General features: G+C 46.1%; 1 protein-coding gene across 14 annotated transcripts in view; it reads left to right on the top strand.

Moving 5' to 3' along the window:
* tns1b (tensin 1b) overlaps window positions 1-19551 on the top strand; it is a 939527-nt gene that overhangs the window by 450838 nt on the left and 469138 nt on the right. For 2 of the 14 annotated variants that reach the window (XM_068034725.1, XM_068034724.1), the window contains exon 1: window positions 18097-18172. The exons of 11 other annotated variants lie outside the window; for them this stretch is intronic. Coding sequence is in view for 1 of the 3 variants with exons in the window: in XM_068034716.1 (XP_067890817.1) it covers window positions 6368-6409 (42 nt within the window). In the remaining 2 variants the exon portion in view is untranslated. Of the gene's footprint in view, window positions 1-6352; window positions 6410-18096; window positions 18173-19551 lie in introns of those variants that run through there. One more of the 14 variants, XM_068034716.1, reaches the window with a different exon arrangement.

Here is a 19551-nt window from a genome sequence, read left to right as displayed (position 1 = left end):
TAAAAAAAACAAGTCCAGCATCTCCTCAGGTATTTTCCACAGTCTTTTAAACACAAGTCCTCAAAATATTAACAATGGAAGCATGTTCATGCCACTTGCCACTTTGCAGCCCAAGCCTGAAGTTGTCCAGCTCTTGCTGCATGCAGGCACGGACTGCTTCAGTATCTGAAGAGTTGCAAATGATACTGAATACTGTGCAATCATCAGCAAATATCCCAACTTCTGACTTATGATGGAGGGAAGGTTATTGATGAAGCATTGATGGTTAGTCCTAGGACATTACCCTGAGGAACTCCTTCAGCGATGTTGCTAGGCCACGATAATTGTCCTGCAACAGCCATCTTCCTTTGCACTCGGTACAACTCCAACCAGCGGAGAGTTTCCCCCCGATACCCATTAACTCCAGCTTTCCCAGGGCTCCTCCATGCAATACTCGGTCAAATGCTGTCTTGATGGCAAATGCAGTCACTCTCACCTCACCTCTGGAATTCAGATCTTTTGTCCATGCGTGCCAGGGAATGCACGAGTGCGGGTGCGAGGGAATGCACGAGTGCGAGTGTGAGGGAATGCACGAGTGTGAGTGTGAGGGAATGCACAAGTGCGCGGGAATGCAGGAGTGCGGGTGCGAGGGAATGCACGAGTGCGAGTGTGAGGGAATGCATGAGTGCGAGTGCAAGGGAATGCACGAGTGCGAGGGAATGCACGAGTGTGAATGTCAGGGAATGCAGGAGTGTGAGTGCGAGGGAATGCATGAGTGTGAGTGTGAGGGAATGCAGGAGTGCGAGTGCGAGGGAATGCATGAGTGTGAGTGCGAGGGAATGCATGAGTGTGAGTGTGAGGGAATGCAGGAGTGTGAGTGCGAGGGAATGCACGAAGTCAAGGGAATGCAGGAGTGCGAGTGTGAGGGAATGCATGAGTGTGAGTGCGAGGGAATGCATGAGTGTGAGGGAATGCACGAGTGCGAGTGTGAGGAAACGCACAAGTGCGAGGGAATGCATGAGTGTGGGTGCAAGAGAATGCATGAGTGCAAGTGCGAGGGAATGCACGAGTGTGAGTGTGAGGGAATGCAGGAGTGTGAGTGCGAGGGAATGCACGAGTGCGAGTGCGAGGGAATGCAGGAGTGTGAGTGCGAGGGAATGCACGAGTGTGAGTGCGAGGGAATGCAGGAGTGTGAGTGCGAGGGAATGCACGAGTGCGAGTGCGAGGGAATGCAGGAGTGTGAGTGCGAGGGAATGCACGAGTGCGAGTGCGAGGGAATGCACGAGTGTGTGAGCAAGTGCCTTCCTGTCGCTATTTGCGAGAGATTACAGTAATGTGTGTTGGTTAATTCTATGCAGTGTTTTGAGACTGTCTGGGTGGGAGCCTGTGAGAACACATACACATATGAACAATGCCAGACATGAAAAGATTCTTTGGTCCATGTAACTTGTCCCGCACATTTGTGATACCTTGTGCAGCAGTATATATACACTCTCTACCCCACCCAAAAATTATATTGGAGAATAAGCGTGTATGGCTGTGATTGTGTTTCTGTGGGTGGTTGTTACAGAGATTTGTGTGTATATGTGTTTGTATTTATTTGTGTTTCTGTGTGAATGTAGGTATTTGTGTATGTTTGCAATTGTGCGTTTTGGAGTTTATTCATTTGCGTTTCTATGTGAGTATTTTTGTGTATGTATGTGCATTTCTGTGAATGTGTGTGTATTTGTACATGTAACATAGGTATTTGTACAGGTATACATGCATGTGCATCTATGTACGCTTGTATACAGATCTTAGTTTTGTGTTTTTGCTGGTGTCTGGATATTTGTGTGTGTGCTTGAATTTTTTTTGATTCTTTTACGGGATGTGGGTGTCGCTGGTCAGGACAGCATTTATTGCCCATCCCTAATTACCCTTGAGAAAGTGGTGGTGAGCTGCCTTCTTGAACCGCTGCAGTCCATGTGGGGTAGGTATACCCACAGTGCTGTTAGGAAGGGGGTTCCAGGATTTTGACACAGCGACAGTGAAGGAACGGTGATATAGTTCCAAGTCAGGATGGTGTGTGACTTGGAGAGGAACTTACAGGTGGTGGTGTTCCCATGCATCTGCTGCCCTTGTCCTTCTAGTTGGTAGAGGTCGCAGGTTTGGAAGGTGCTGTCTAAGAGGCCTTGGTGCGTTGCTGCAGTGCATCTTGTAGATGGTACACACTGCTGCCACTGTGTGTCGGTGGCAGAGGGAGTGAAAATTTAAGGATGGGGAGACAATCAAGTGGGCTGCTTTGTCCTGGATGGCGTCGAGCTTCTTGATTGTTGTTGGAGCTACACTCATCCAGGCAAGTGGAGAGTATTCCATCACACTCCTGACTTGTGCCTTGTAGATGGTGGACAGGCTTTGGGGAGTCAGGAGGTGAGTTACTCACCGCAGGATTCCTAGCCTCTGACCTGTTCTTGTAGCCACAGTATTTATGTGGCTTCTCCAGTTCAGTTTCTAGTAAATGGTAACCCCCAGGATGTTGCTAGTGGGGGAATCAGCGATGGTAATGGCATTGAATGTCAAGGGAAGATGGTTAGATTCTGTCTTGTTTGAGATAGCCATTACCTGGCACTTGTATGGCACAAATGTTACTTGCCACTTATCAGCCCAATCCTGGTCTTGCTGCATTTCTACATGGACTGCTTCAGTATCTGAGGGTCACGAATGGTGCTGAACATTGTGCAATCATCTGCAAACATTCCCACTTCTGACCTTATGATTGAAGGAAGGTCATTGATGAAGCAGCTGAAGATGGTTGGGCCGAGGACACTACCCTGAGGAACTCCTGCAGTGATGTCCTGGGACTGAGATGATTGACCTCCAACAATCACAACCATCTTCTTTTGTGCTAGGTATGACTCCAACCAGCGGAGAGTTTTCCCCCCTGATTCACATTGACTCCAGTTTTGCTAGGGCTCCTTGATGCCATACTCGGTCAAATGCTGCCTTGATGTCAAGGGCAGTCGCTCTCACCTCACCTCTTGAGTTCAGCTCTTTTGTCCATGTTTGGACCAAGGCTGTAATGAGGTCAGGAGCTGAATGGCCCTGGCGGAACCCAAACTGAACGTCACTGAGCAGGTTATTGCTAAGCAAGTACCGTTGGAAAGCACTGTCGACGACACCTTCCATCACTTTACTGATGATTGAGAGTCGACTAATAGGGTGGTAATTGGCTCAGTTGGATTTGTCCTGCTTTTTGTGTACAGGACATACCTGGGCAGCTTTCCACATTGTTGGGTAGATGCCAGTGTTGTAGCTGTACTGGAACAGCTTGGCTAGGGGCGCGGCTAGTTCTGGAGCACATGTCTTCAGTACTATTGCCGGAATGTTGTCAGGGCCCATAGTCTTTGCAGTATCCAGTGACTTCAGCCATTTATTGATATCACATGGAGTGAATCAAATTGATTGAAGACTGGCATCTTTAATGCTGGGGACCTCTGGAGGAGGCCGAGATGGATCATCAACTCGGCACTTCTGGCTGTATGGGTTTATGTGTAATTTTATATCTATGTTTTGTCAGTGTGCATATTTGTGTGTGTGTGTATGTGATTGTGTGTGAGTCTATATGTATTTATATGTTGTCGTATGCATGTTGTGCATTTTTGTATTCATCATGTGTATTTGTGTCTCTGCATATACATTTTTGTATGTGTATTTGTGTATGAGTGTGCATGTGTTGATATTTGCATTTAAATGTAGTTTTATATCTGTATGTATTGTTACGACCGAGGCAGGAGGAGTGCACTGTTTATTCTAGTCCCACTTCTCCACAGGTCACAACATATAATTAAATTTTCCCACTTACCGATACGGTCAATAATATACTCTATTTTTCCCAGAATAAAACACACCAACCAGGTTTCTTTAATAATCATCAAAATTATTTGTTTATTATAAACCAAGTCTTAACCAATAATGAATAAAACATACATACAAATAAAGCTCCTTATTTATCCCAGCCCTCATACACACACATACATGCACACTGGTTAGCTGGGGGGAAAAAAGGATTTTTGATTAAAGCTGCTACAAAGAAAACAGAAGATTAAAAAAAAACATCAGCTGGAAAAGAGGTATGGAAAGATGTCCTTTGATTTGGTTTGACGTCCCAATTGCGTGTCCACAGCTGTGAATGGGATCTTCCGAGAATAGTTTTTTCCAGGCGATGTTGATGATCAGTTTGGGTAGGCTTTCCACGAGATGCAGCTACCAAGACTTCAAATAGGTCTTGCAGCAGGAAGGTTTCAGTTCCTACGTTCGTTGTTCAAAGGATTCTTCAAGCAGGCAAGCTTTCTTCAAATACAGGAAGAAATAGGAATCTGATACATTGGAAATACAAGGTTTCTTTTCAGGAAAGAGAGATGAGCTGTCTTCTCCTTCTGGCAGGCAAAAATACCAACTGTCCTTTTTAACAGTTGAAATGGAAACTAAAATTTTCCAGAAAGCATGCCTCCTGACAACCATAAATCTTGGCTTGCCACTTCTTTGCAAACATCTCCCCAAGTCACAAACAACCCCTGCTGGGTTATTTGTAAATAGGTGCCTTCCAGTAACTGTTTACAGTTCAAACTCAGTCCAAACCTTCTGGTGACTTTAAAAAAAAAAGCACCCAAAGTTCCAGCATCTATGGAATCCTTCTTTCAAAATTTTCAAAATTTAACAAAAAAATGGAAACACTCATAATAGTATTGTTACAACCAGGTGCAAAAGGTGTCTAGGGGTCTTTTGCTGTCTTTACCTGGTCTTATTGTAACAGAGCTTTATTTTTAAACACACTGTGTTTACAGCTACCCCTTTTTTGAATCCTTGTTCACAGCTTTCCAATTATAAGGCAAAAAACCCAACAGATCAGGTTTTCTCAGGTTTAAAGGAGAAAAGTGAAATTTATTAAAAGTTAGACTTAAACTCTAATATTGTTGCTGCCTATGAATATACGACGTGGCCACGCTAGTATACATACTTGATATACACATGCAGATAGGGACAGAAAAGAGATGAAAAGATAAAGTGGAACAGTTTGAGGCAATATCTTGTTACTGTGCTTCGAACTCATGGTATAGTCCTTTTGTATTTCATTGGGGCCCAGTATTCTGCTCAAACCTTGTTCACGTAGGAGACTTTTCTCTCTTTGAGGTTCACATGCTTTTACAAGATTCAGTTTCATCAGAAGGAGATAGGAGCAGGCAGACAGGAGATATTCTCAAACCAGGAGCCAGGAGCTTTCTCAGTTCAAATCCCTTGTTGGAAGTTCAAATCTCAACAGCCAGCTAGTCATGTGACTAAAACTGTTCTGACCACTTCTTCTGTGTTTGTGGATTCTGCTATCTTAGCAGTCAACTTGGAAAGCTAGCCCCCCCTCCCCCCCCCCCCCCCACCTTCAATGTCTGGTAATCAAAAGTCCATTGTTGGTTGAATGGGTCAAGGCATGGTCCTTTGTCCCTTGTTCCAACACTATTGGTTACTATGCAAATGTCTTTCCAGTCGGGGCTTGCAGTTTTAAGTTTTAATATTGATGTGGTGAAATAATGTGTGCCTCAGTCTTGGCAGGTGGGGGGCTTGCCTGACAGCATATACTGGTGTGTGTATATTTATGTGTGTATATTTTTATGCATGTGTGCATATATTTGTATGTGTGTATTTCAGTGCATGTCTTTGTGTGCTTGTGTTTGTGCACATATAGAATTATATATTGGTGTGCGTGCATCTGTGTGCATTTATCTATGTGTGTATTTCTGGCTGTGTATCTGTGTGCCTGTGTGCTGATATTTGCATGACGCAAATATGTGTTTGTATGTGTTTTTATGTATGTGGCTGTGATTATACATTATTTGTGTTTTGTGTGCATGTATTTGTGCGCATTTGTTTCAGTGCTGATATTTGTATGTGTGGATTTGTGTGCATTTGCCGATGAGAATTAATTGTGCATCTGTTGTATGCATGGATTGTCTGTGTGTGTACTTTTGTGCATTTTTGTATCTGTATACATGGATTGTGTGTCTTTATGTCTGTTTGTTTGCATGTATTGTGTGTATTTGTGTTTGTGTACATGTGTTTGTGCATGTGTATTTGTCTGCATGTATTGTGTATGCTTGTATATTTGTGTTTGAGTGCGTGTATTTGTTCATGTGTGTGTGTATGCCTCTCTGCTTGCCAATTGCGGTAGGAATGCACATGAAGGACATATTTGCGTCAGATTGCGGAAGGAAACACATGTTAAGAGTGCCAGTCCATTCGGGAGGGGTCTGTGGAACCAGGTTTCCTCTGCACACCCAGAGTTTGATAGTTTCAGACAGACTGTATATGCATGCAAAGCAGATGGGAATATTGGCGTTCAGTTACTACCTGTAAAATCATGCAGACACAGATGAACTTTGCTGCACCTCTCAGTTGTCAGGTAATTTATTTTTTCTTTACAAAGTTGTTTTGTTTGCATTTAATTTTGCCAAAATCTCAGAGTATCAAAGTAGCAGTTTACAAGCACTGGGACATGAAGCAGAAATTTCCAGATTTGGCCCTATTCCAGCTTTCTTTATTGAAACTTGAATTGTTTTGTAGTTTTGAAAAGGATCTCAGGAATGATAACTCGGCAGAGTGGAGGATGAAACTGCTTCTAGCATTTCAATATTTAATGATCATTCAGACCTGGCCAGAGTCAGCATTATCAGCACTTCGTAATTTATTGTTACAGATTCTCTCCCTTCCCCTCCTTAGGCACTGCCTCTCGCTGGATAAAGCTCAGATACTGCCCTGCAGTCCCTCACCCATTGGGCATTCTTCACATGTCAGCGCAGACAATAAGAGTTGATAGACAGTTCATCAATGTGGGCATCACAGCTTAGCCCTAGCCCAACCTTACCTGATATCCCCACCTCAGCACTTTCCACCAGGGGTCACTGGACAGTGATCAGGAGCAGGAACCCTGGCTGATTTCCCCTCTCTCTAACCCAGGAGTCACTGGACAGTGATTAGGAGCAGGAACCCTGGCTGATTTCCCCTCTCTCTAACCCAGGGGTCACTGGACAGTGATCAGGAGCAGGAACCCTGGCTGATTTCCCTCCCTCTCTAACCCAGGGGTCACTGGACAGTGATTAGGAGCAGGAACCCTGGCTGATTTCCCTCCCTCTCTAACCCAGGGGTCACTGGACAGTGATCAGGAGCAGGAACCCTGGCTGATTTCCCTCTCTCTCTAACCCAGAGGCCACTGGACAGTGAGCAGGAGCAGGAATCCTGGCTGATTTCCCCTCTCTCTCTAACCCAGAGGTCACTGGACAGTGATCAGGAGCAGGAACCCTGGCTGATTTCCTCTCTCTCTAACCCAGGGGCCACTGGACAGTGATCAGGAGCAGGAACCCTGGCTGATTTCCCCTCTCTCTAACCCAGGGGTCACTGGACAGTGATCAGGAGCAGGAATCCTGGCTGATTTCCCCTCTCTCTCTAACCCAGGGGCCACTGGACAGTGATCAGGAGCAGGAATCCTGGCTGATTTCCCCTCTCTCTCTAACCCAGGGGTCACTGGACAGTGATCAGGAGCAGGAATCCTGGCTGATTTCCCCTCTCTCTCTAACCCAGGGGCCACTGGACAGTGATCAGGAGCAGGAATCCTGGCTGATTTCCCCTCTCTCTCTAACCCAGAGGTCACTGGACAGTGATCAGGAGCAGGAACCCTGGCTGATTTCCTCTCTCTCTAACCCAGGGGCCACTGGACAGTGATCAGGAGCAGGAACCCTGGCTGATTTCCCCTCTCTCTAACCCAGGGGTCACTGGACAGTGAGCAGGAGCAGGAACCCTGGCTGATTTCCTCTCTCTCTAACCCAGGGGCCACTGGACAGTGATCAGGAGCAGGAACCCTGGCTGATTTCCTCTCTCTCTAACCCAGGGGCCACTGGACAGTGATCAGGAGCAGGAACCCTGGCTGATTTCCCCTCTCTCTAACCCAGGGGTCACTGGACAGTGATCAGGAGCAGGAACCCTGGCTAATTTCCCCTCTCTCTCTAACCCAGAGGTCACTGGACAGTGATCAGAGAGCAGGAACTCTGTCTGATTTCCCCTCTCTCTCTAACCCAGGGGTCACTGGACAGTGATCAGGAGCAGGAATCCTGGCTGATTTCCCCTCTCTCTCTAACCCAGAGGTCACTGGACAGTGATCAGGAGTAGGAACCCTGGCTCAGTTCCCCCTTTCTCTCTAACCCAGGGGTCACTGGACAGTGATCAGAGAGCAGGAACCCTGTCTGATTTCCCCTCTCTCTCTAACCCAGGGGTCACTGGACAGTGATCAGGAGCAGGAACCCTGGCTGATTTCCCCTCTCTCTCTAACCCAGGGGTCACTGGACAGTGATCAGGAGCAGGAACCCTGGCTGATTTCCCCTCTCTCTCTAACCCAGGGGTCACTGGACAGTGATCAGGAGCAGGAACCCTGGCTGATTTCCCCTCTCTCTCTAACCCAGGGTTGTTTAAGCCAGCTGTAGCCCCTGTGCAAAGCTTGGCTCAGATTAACTGACACACCACAAACAGTACATTGAATCTGATACCCTGTAGTTTGTACCCACCCAGGACTGTATGGTTTTGGTCCAATCTTTACAGAACTGTATTGAGACTGACTGAGTTGGGGTCTAATACATCTGTCCTTACAGCAAGTTTGTGAAGGAGACGAATCATTAGCCCATTCCCTTCAACTCACCATTGTCTCAGAAAATCCCCATGAACCCTTCCTTCTCTCCTCCCCTTTCTCTGCTTTAGGACCTTCTTAAATCACCCCCCCCCCCCCTCCCCCACCCCCACCCCAATCTTTGAGAAAGTTTTTATTCACTCCCCCCCCCCAATTTCTCCTTCAGCATCTGTATATGTTTTCCTCCTCCTCCCTGGAGGGTCAGTGACATTGATGTGTTTGTTGATAGAGAGACTGTAGTTAGTGAATCTATCTCTCTGTTTTTGTCTGTTCTCCATTCTCACACTCTCTGATTCTGTCTTGTGCTCTCTGTCCCTTTCTCGTTCTGTCTGTCTCTATGTCTCTTTCTCTCTCGCTGTCTCTCTTTGTTTCTCACATTCTCCCTCTTTCTATCTTTCTCTGTTTCTATTTGTATCTTTTTTCTTTCTTACTCTTTCACTCTATCTGTCCTCTCTTTTTGCCTATGTTTCTGCCTCTACCCTCTCTATTTCTTTCTACTCTCTCTCTCTCTCTCTCTCTCTCTATCTATCTTTCACTGCCCCTTCCTCCATACCGACATCAGTGGATGTTTCTGAGAGCTGCTCCTACAGCAGGTGTCGGACGATGTAAATATTTAGCTCCATGTAAAGGGAAATGTTCGTGCTGTTCAGTGAGGTGCACACTGACCGCTGAACACATTTCCCAAAGAAACAATGAAGCATTAATTACTCTGCAAACTGTGTGGAGCTGTAGGCTCTGTTCACAGGTTGTGTGAATGTGCAGAGGTGCCCAAGGTTTGGGTACAGTGCTCAGCTACAGATAGGCCGTACAGTACCAGACAGGTGATTCATTCCAGTGCTCTACATATACTGGAACTGATACTGAGACACTCATGGGCTGTACACTACGACCAGTGGTATACTGTTGTACACAGGTCTGGCCCCAAAGAGAGAACCTCAGGTTTTAGGGAATTACTGAATTAAAAGCTGGGAAGTGATATCGGAATTGCAGAATATTTTGTCTGAGCTGTTTGAATTGGTGAATGTATTTTACGAAATCCTTGTTCAGAGACACAGCCAATGTGAGACCCAGCAAATGCTGACTGTTGAAGGGACTAAAGAGGAAAACGATAGAACTGACTTTTTTAAAAGTGTAGTCATTGTTTTAATGTAAGAAATACAGCAGCCAATTCACACACAGGGAAATTCCACAAACAACAATGAACTACTGAGCAGATAATCTGTTTTAGTGATGTTGGTTGAAGGGTAAATATTGGCCAGGACACTGGGGAGAACTCCCCTGCTCTCCCTCCAGTAATGGTTAAAAAATGCTGGTTAAAATAAAATCCCATTGGATCCAGAGAAATGCAGCAATTTGGATACAAAATCAGCTCGGTGGCAAAGACAAAGGGTAATTGTTGACGAGTGTTTTAGTGACTGGAGGGCTGTTTCTGGTGGCGTTCCACAGGGCTCAGTATTGGGTCCCTGCGTTTTATGGCATATATTAACGATTTGGACGTAAATGTAGGGGGCATGTTCAAGAAGTTTGCAGATGACACAAAGATTGGCCGTGTAGTAGATAGCGAGGAGGATAGCTGTAGGCTGCAGGAAGATATTGATGGTCTGGTCAGATGGGCAGAAAAGTTGCAAATGGAATTCAACCTGGAGAAGTGTGAGGTGATGCATTTGGGGAGGTCAAACAAGGCAAAGGAATACACGATTAATGAGAACATACTGAGAAGTGCAGAGGAAGTGAGGGACCTTGGAGTGAATGTCTACAGATCCCTGAAGGTAGCAGGACAGGTTGATAATGTGGTTAAGAAGGCATATGGAATCCTTTCCTTTATTAGCTGAGGTATAGAATATAAGAACAGGAAGGTTATACTGGAACAGTATAACTCATTGGTTAGGCCACAACTTGAGTACTGTGTGCAGTTCTGGTCACCTCATTACAGAAAGGATGTAATTGCACTAGAGAGGGTACGTAGGAGATTTATGAGGATGTTGCCAGGACTGGAAAAATGCAACTATGAGGAAAGATTGGATAGGCTGTGGTTGTTCTCCTTGGAACAGAGAAGGCTGAGGGGAAATCTGATTGAAATGTGGAAAATTTTGAGGAGCCTGGATAAAGTGGAGGTGAAGGGTCTATTCACCTTAGCAGAGAGGTCAGTGACGAGGGGCATAGACTTAAAGTGATTGGTAGAAAAATTAGAGGTGATTAGAGGGAAATAAATGAGGAGGACATAGTAAATAAGGCCAGTAAGACTAAGAGGAAGAGCAGGCAGGGAGATGTTGCTGAGCACAGCGGGACTGGTGGTCTGAAGTGCATTTGTTTCAATGCGAGAAGTATAACAGGTAAGACAGATGAACTTAGAGCTTGGATTAGTACTTGGAAATATGATGTTGTTGCTATTACAGAGACTTGGTTCAGGGAAGGACAAGATTGGCAGCTAAATGTTCCAGGATTTAGAAGCTTCAGGCAGGATAGAGGGGGGATGTAAAAGGGGTGGGGGAGTTGCATTACTTGTTCAGGAGAATATCACAGCTGTACTGTGGGAGGACACCTCGGAGGGGTCGTGCAGCGAGGCAATATGGGTGGAGCTCAGGAATAGGAAGGGTGCAGTCACGATGTTGGGGGTTTTCTACAGGTCTCCCAACAGCCAGCGGGAGGTAGAGGAGCAGATATGTAGACAGATTTTGGAAAGATGTAAAGGTAACAGGGTTGTAGTGGTGGGTGATTTTAACTTCCCCTATATTGACTGGGACTCACTTAGTGCTAGGGGCTTGGATGGGGCAGAATTTGTAAGGAGCATCCAGGAGGGCTTCTTGGAACAATACGTAGATAGTCCAACTGGGGATGGGACCGTACTGGACCTGGTATTGGGGAATGAGCCCGGCCAGGTGGTCGAAGTTTCAGTAGGGGAGCATTTCGGGAACAGTGACCATAATTCCATAAGTTTTAAGGTACTTGTGGATAAGGATAAGAGTAGTCCTCGGGTGAAGGTGCTAAATTGGGGGAAGGCTAATTATAACAATATCAGGCAGGAACTGAAGAATTTAGATCGGGGGCGGCTGTTTGAGGGTAAATCAACATCTGACATGTGGAAGTCTTTCAAATGTCAGTTGATTAGAATCCAGGACCAGCATGTTCCTGTGAGGAAGAAGGATAAGTTTGGCAAGTTTCGGGAACCTTGGATAACGAGGGATATTGTGAGCCTCGAGGAATATAAAGACAGTAGGAAGGAACTTAAGCAAGGAGTTAGGAGGGCTAAAAGGGGTCATGAAAAGTCATTGGCAAACAGGATTAAGGAAAATCCCAAGGCTTTTATATGTATATAAAGAGCAAGAGGGTAACGAGGGAAAGGGCTGGCCCATTCAAGGACAGAGAAGGGAATCTATGTGTGGAGCCAGAGGAAATGGGCGAGGTACTAATTGAGTACTTTGCATCAGTATTCACCAAAGAGAAGGACTTGGTGGATGATGAGCCTAGAGAAGGGAGTGTAGATAGTCTCAGTCATCTCATTATCAAAAAGGAGGAGGTGTTGGGTGTCTTGCAAAGCATTAAGGTAGATAAGTCCCCAGGGCCTGATGGGATCTACCCCAGAATACTAAGGGAGGCAAGGCAAGAAATTGTTGGGGCCTTGACAGAAATCTTTGCATCCTCATTGGCGACAGGTGAGGTCCCAGAGGATTGGAGAATAGCCAATGTTGTTCCTTTGTTTAAGAAGGGTAGCAAGGATAATGCAGGAAATTATAGGCCGGTGAGCCTTACGTCAGTGGTAGGGAAATTATTAGAGAGGATTCTTCGGGACAGGATTTACTCCCATTTGGAAACAAACGAACTTATTAGCGAGAGGCAGCGTGGTTTTGTGAAGGAGAGGTCGTGTCTCACTAATTTGATTGAGTTTTTTGAGGAAGTGACAAAGATGATTGATGAAGGAAGGGCAGTGGATGTTGTCTATATGGACTTCAGTAAAGCCTTTGACAAAGTCCCTCATGGCAGACTGGTACAAAAGGTGAAGTCACACGGGATCAGAGGTGAGCTGGCAAGATGGATACAGAACTGGCTCAGTCATAGAAGACAGAGGGTAGCGGTGGAAGGGTGCTTTTCTGAATGGAGGGATGTGACTAGTGGTGTTCCGCAGGGATCAGTGCTGGGACCTTTGCTGTTTGTAGTATATATAAATGATTTGGAGGAAAATGTAGCTGGTCTGATTAGTAAGTTTGCGGACGACACAAAGGTTGGTGGAGTTGCGGATAGTGATGAGGATTGTCAGAGGATACAGCAGGATATCGATCGGTTGGAGACTTGGGCGGAGAAATGGCAGATGGAGTTTAATCCGGACAAGTGTGAGGTAATGCATTTTGGAAGGTCAAATGCAGGTGGGAGGTATACAGTAAATGGCAGAACCCTTAGGAGTATTGACAGGCAGAGAGATCTGGGCGTACAGGTCCACAGGTCACTGAAAGTGGCAACACAGGTGGATAAGGTAGTCAAGAAGGCATACGGCATGCTTGCCTTCATCGGTCGGGACATAGAGTATAAAAATTGGCAAGTCATGCTGCAGCTGTACAGAACTTTAGTTAGGCCACACTTAAAATATTGCGTGCAATTCTGGTCGTCACATTACCAGAAGGATGTGGAGGGTTTGGAGAGGGTACAGAAGAGGTTTACCAGGATGTTGCCTGGTCTGGAGGGCATTAGCTATGAGGAGAGGTTGGATAAACTCGGATTGTTTTCACTGGAACGACGGAGGTGGAGGGGCAACATGATAGAGGTTTACAAAGTTGTGAGCGGCATGGACAGAGTGGATAGTCAGAAGCTTTTTCCCAGGGTGGAAGAGTCAGTTACTAGGGGACATAGGTTTAAGGTGAGAGGGGAAAAGTTTAGAGGGGATGTGCGAGGCAAGTTCTTTACACAGAGGGTGGTGAGTGCCTGGAACTTGCTGCCGGGGGAGATGGTGGAAGCAGGTACGAAAGTGACGTTTCAGAGGCATCTTGACAAATACATGAATAGAATGGGAATAGAGGGATATGGTCCCCGGAAGTGCAGAAGGTTATAGTTTAGGCAGGCATCAAGATCGGCGCAGGCTTGGAGGGCCGAATGGCCTGTTCCTGTGCTGTACTGTTCTTTGTTCTTTGTTCTTTGGGAGATGAGGAAAAACCTTTTCACCCAGAGGGTGTTGGGGGGTCTGGAACTCACTGCCTGAAAGGGTAGTTGAGGCAGAAACCCTCAACTCATTCAAAAGGAGTCTGGATATGCACATCAAGTGTCGTAATCTGCAGGGCTACGGACCAAATGCTGGCAGGTGGGATTATGATGGGTGGATCGTTTTTCAGCCAGCACCGACACGATGGGCCAAGTGGCCTCTCTCTGTGCCTTAAACTTTCTATAATTCTATGTTTCTAATGCTGTGGATCTTTTACATCGACCTGAGAAGATAGGCAGGGCTCTGGTTCGATATCTCATCCAAAAGACAAATTTCCACAAGTGTTCACGAATCTCCTGCCATAATTTTGGTTGAAACTGCAGACAAAGGAAAGCAACGCGGTGGTCATGTCCTCTAGTCCATTCTCTACCTCCCTTTCCTCTCCAAAGCTTTTGAATGTATTGTCACCTGCAAAAGCAATGCCCATCTCTCCCATAACTCCATGTTTGAAACTGTCTAATCAGACAACTGCCCCTGCCACAGAACTGAAATGGCCCTTATCAAAACTGGATACTGCAAAGGCTATGGGCCCTGACAATATTCCGGCAATAGTACTGAAGACCTATCCTCCAGAACTAACTGCGCCCCTAGCCAAGCTGTTCCAGTACAGCTACAACATTGGTATCTACCCAGCAATGCGGAAAATTGCCCAGGTATGTCCTGTACACAAAAAGCAGGACAAGTCCAACCCGGCCAATTACCGCCCCATCAGTCTATTCTCGATCATCAGTAAAGTGACGGAAGGTGTCATCGACAGTGCCATCAAGCAGCACTTGCTTAGCAATAACCTGCTCACTGATGCTCAGTTTGGGTTCTGCCAGGGCCATTCAGCTCCTGACCTCATTACAGCCTTGGTTCAGACATGGACAAAAGAGCTGAATTCCAGAGATGAGGTGAGAGTGACTGCCCTTGACATCAAGGCAGCATTTGACTGTGTGTGGCATCAAGGAGCCCTAACAAAACTGGAGTCAATGGGAATCAGGCGGAAAACTCTCTGCTGGTTGGAATCATACCTAGTGCGAAGGAACAAAAACAAGAAATGCTGGAATCACTCAGCAGGTCTGGCAGCATCTGTGGAAAGAGAAGCAGAGTTAACGTTTCGGGTCAGTGACCCTTCTTCGGAACTGACAAATATTAGAAAAGTCACAGATTATAAACAAGTGAGGTGGGGATTGGGCAAGAGATAACAAAGGAGAAGGTGCAGATTGGACCAGGCCACATAGCTGACCAAAAGGTCACGGAGCAAAGGCAAACAATATGTTAATGGTGTGTTGAAAGACAAAGCATTAGTACAGATTAGGTGTGAATATACTGAATATTGAACATCAGCAAGTACAAACCTGAAGAAAAACAACCTGAAAAAAACAGTGGGTAAGCAAACTGAACAAACTAAGATGAAATGAAATAAATGCAAAAAAAGATTGTAAAAAATGTAAAAAGGAATGCAAAAAAAAGGAAGAAAAAATAACTAAAAATGACTAAAAATGAAAGTAAAGTGGGGGGCTGTCATGCTCTGAAATTATTGAACTCAATGTTCAGTCCGGCAGGCTGTAGTGTGCCTAATCGGTAGATGAGATGCTGTTCCTCGAGCTTGCGTTGATGTTCACTGGAACACTGCAGCAATCCCAGGACAGAGATGTGAGCATGAGAGCAGGGGGGAGTGTTGAAATGGCAAGCAACCGGAAGCTCAGGGTCCTGCTTGCGGACTGAGCGGAGATGTTCCGCAAAGCGGTCACCCAGTCTGCGCTTGGTCTCCCCAATGTAGAGGAGACCACACTGTGAGCAGCGAATACAGTATACTACATTGAAAGAAGTACAAGTAAATCGCTGCTTCACCTGAAAGGAGTGTTTGGGGCCTGGGATAGTGAGGAGAGAGGAGGTAAATGGGCAGGTATTACACCTCCTGCGATTGCAAGGGAAGGTGCCCTGGGACGGGGACGAGGTGGTGGGGGTAATGGAGGAGTGGACCAGGGTGTCGCGGAGGGAACGATCCCTTCGGAATGCTGACAGGGGAAGGGAGGGGAAGATGCGATTGGTAGTGCGAAGGAAGATGGTTGCGGTTGTTGTAGGCCAATCATCTCAGCTCCAGGACATCACTGCAGGGGTTCCTCAGGATAGTTAGTGTCCTTGGCTCAGCCATCTTCAGCTGCTTCATCAATGACCTTCCTTCCATTATAAGGTCAAAAGTGGGGATGTTCACTGATGATGCCACAATGTTCAGCACCATTTGTGACTCCTCAGATACTGAAGCAGTCCATGTAGAAATGCAGCAAGACTTGGACATTATCGAGGCTTGGGCTGATAAGTGGCAAGTAACATTCACACCACACAAGTGCCAGGCAATGACCATCTCAAACTGGAGAGAATCTAACCATCTCCCCTTGACATTCAATGGCATTACGATCGCTGAATCCTCCACTATCAACATCCTGGGGGTTACCAGCATTTATTGCCCATCCCTAATTGCCCTTGAGAAGGTGGTGGTGAGCTGCCTTCTTGAACTGCTGCAGTCCCTGTAGTCTACGTTCACCCACATAGTAGCCATATAAATACCGTGGCGACAAGAGCAGGTCAGAGGCAAGGAATTCTGCAGCAAGTAACTCACCTCCTGACTCCCAAAGCCTGCTCACCATCTACAAGGCACAAGTCAGGAGTGTGATGGAATACTCTCCACTTGCCTGGATGGGTGCAGCTCCAACAACATTCAAGAAGCTCCACACCATCCAGGATAAAGCAGCCCACTTGATTGGCACCCCATTTACAAACATTCACTCCCTCTACCACTGATGCACAGTGGCAGCAGTGTGTACCATCTACAAGATGCGCTGCAGCAATGCACCAAGGCTCCTTAGACAGCACCTTCCAAACCCGTGACCTCTACCACCTGGAATGACAAGGGCAGCAATTGCATGGGAACATCACCACCTGCAAGTTCCCCTCCAAGTCACACACCATCCTGACTTGGAACTATATCGCCATTCCTTCACTGTCACTGGGTCAAAATCCACTGTGGGTGTACCTGGACTACATGGACTGCAGCGGTTCAAGAAGGCAGCTCACCACCACCTTCTCAAGGGCAATTAGGGATGGGCAATAAATGCTGGCCTAGCCAGCGACGCCCACATCCCATGAACGAATAAAAAAATGTATCCTGCATGAATATGACCATGGTAAACTATCCCTCCTCATCCTTCATGGCTTGTCTGCGGCCTTTGGCATGATTGTCTCCACCATCCTTCTGCAATGCTTCTCCTCTATTGTCCAACTGAGTGGGGCTGCACTTGGCTGTTTCCATTCTTAACTTTCAAGTCGGAGCCCGAGAATCTCCAGCGATGGCTTCTCTTTCTGCTCCCGCACCATTATCTCCAGAGATCCCCAAGGACCTATCTTTGGCTCCCTCCTATTTCTCATCTAAATGCTGTCCCTCAGCGACATCGTCTGAAAATGTAACATCAGTTTCCACACGTACGCTGATGGCACACAGCTCTACCTCACTACCACCTCTCTCAACTACTCCACCATCTCTAATTGGTCACGTTGTTTGGCCAACATCCAATAGTGGTAGCCCCACAATTTCCGCCAATTAAACATTGGGAAGACTGAAGCCATTTTAGTCCCCACCACAAACTCTGTTCCCTAACCACTGATTCCATCCCTCTGCCGAGCCACTGTCTGAGGCTGAACCAGACTATTTGCAAACTCTCAGTCCTATTTAACCTTGATCCGGCCGCATATCCTCTCCATCGTCTCCTTTCATTGTCGAAACTTCGCCCATCTCTGCTCCACTTCTGCTTCCGGAACACTCATCTGTGCCTTTGTCACTTTCTGAATGTACTGTCCCAATGCTCTCCTGCTTGACCTCTCATCTTCCATTCACAATAAACTTAAGCTCATTATCACAAGAGTTTTTTTTTTAAACTAAGAGTTCTGTGTGCCTTTAAGAGCTGGAAAAAGGGGATTTTCTGTAAACATTGAATGCTGACATTTGGTGTTTGAAGTGTGCAGGCTATAAAACTTGTATCCAAGCAACAGGAAATTTTATGACTGTCTTGTGACTTGGTTGTTGAAAGCTTTTAGTTTCAGTTTAGCTGAGTGAAACAGACCAGGGAGCTGTGAGCAGCTTGCAGTGAACTGGCTGGGACTTGTGTTTGTAGACCACAGAAAAGACCTACTCTCTCTGAAAATTAAGCCTTGCATCTCTGAGAAAGAAATTCTCCATTTAAGGTGTGGGATTTAACCTGCCTGAAGAAGAGAAGACCCCGGAGAAAGGCTCCTTTGATGAGAGGAAGCCCTGCATTTTAAAGGTAATAGATTTTGACTGCCTCCAATTTCTCTAGAATCCCTGCCTCAAGAGTGATTCCTGTTGCCTTTTGTGTTTTTGGGAGATCTTGAAATCTCAAGAAAACTTTTATTGTTAGACTGCTACTTAAAAATCCAAGTCAACCTGTTGCTACACCCTTTTGCTGAAAGACCTTGTGTGATGCCTGCTGCAGACAAATTGCCGTGAATGCCTACCCATCACAGACTGTTCATTGCTCTCACCTGGAGACACTTCAAGTGGCATCTGACTATTCGACTCTGGGACACCTCACCGATCCAGAAATATCGTACCAGAAATTACGCAATGATTTGCGTAATGCCGTTGAATGTCAAGGGGAGATGCTTAGATTATCTCTTGTAATTAGACAAAAATTGATTTTGGACCAAAGAAGGAGACATTCAGAGGGGTTTCTAAAAGCTTGGTTAAAGGGCTGGATACTAACAACAATCTGAAAAGAGGAGGGAGAGCAGGAGAGTCTTTGGGAGGGAATTCCAGATCTTAGGGCCGAGGCAGCTGATGATACTGCCAACAATGGTCGAACAAAGGGAGTGGAGGGATGCATTAGACCAGATGAGATCTGGAGGAATACAGAGTTCTCAGAGGGTTCTAAGGCTAGGAAAGTTTACAGAAATAGATGGACACGGGCCATAAGGCGGTTTAAACACAAGGATGACATTTTATAAATCAGGGCATTGCTCAATCGGGAGCCAATATTGGTCAGCACGGGCAGGGAGATAGGGGAGCGGGATTTGGTGTGGGTTCGGATTTGGGAAGCAGAGGCTTGGATGAGCTGAAGGAAAGATGCAGGCAGGATATTTGTGAACAGAAGTGAGTCGATTTGCAGTTTTTCTCTGCACCCTGGCCAAACTTTTGCTCCAGTCTGAGCGCCAAGAAGCAGAATGTTCCATATTAAACTGCCGCTGAATGAATAATTAAGCTGCTCTCTTATCCAACACATTGTTATTTCAGCACTAACCTGCTGCATGAGTGCATGAAGGCGTACAGATGCAGTTGGAATTGATTAATGTTTGAAGGACGTTACCAAAGCTGCCATCTGATCACAGGCCCTTATAAGTCCCATCAGCATTGTCCGCACACTCAGCTCCACATCCTTGTATGGAAACCTGGGAGTCATGTTTATTTATCAACAATAGGAAATCAAGTGTCAGAGTCAGACAGACAGAGCAACAGATAAAATACAACCCGGAATAAGGATAAACAGTGACTCTGTACGGTGACACAGTGAGTGACCCTCACCTTGAATAAACAGTGACTCTGTACAGTTACACAGGGAGTGACCCTCACCCTGAATAAACAGTGACTCTGTACAGTTACACAGTGAACGACCCTCACCCTGAATAA

Source organism: Heterodontus francisci, chromosome 7 (genome assembly GCF_036365525.1).
Source record: "Heterodontus francisci isolate sHetFra1 chromosome 7, sHetFra1.hap1, whole genome shotgun sequence".
In the NCBI taxonomy this organism is placed as follows: Eukaryota; Metazoa; Chordata; class Chondrichthyes; order Heterodontiformes; family Heterodontidae; genus Heterodontus; species Heterodontus francisci.
This window is presented reverse-complemented; position numbering and strand designations above follow the sequence as displayed.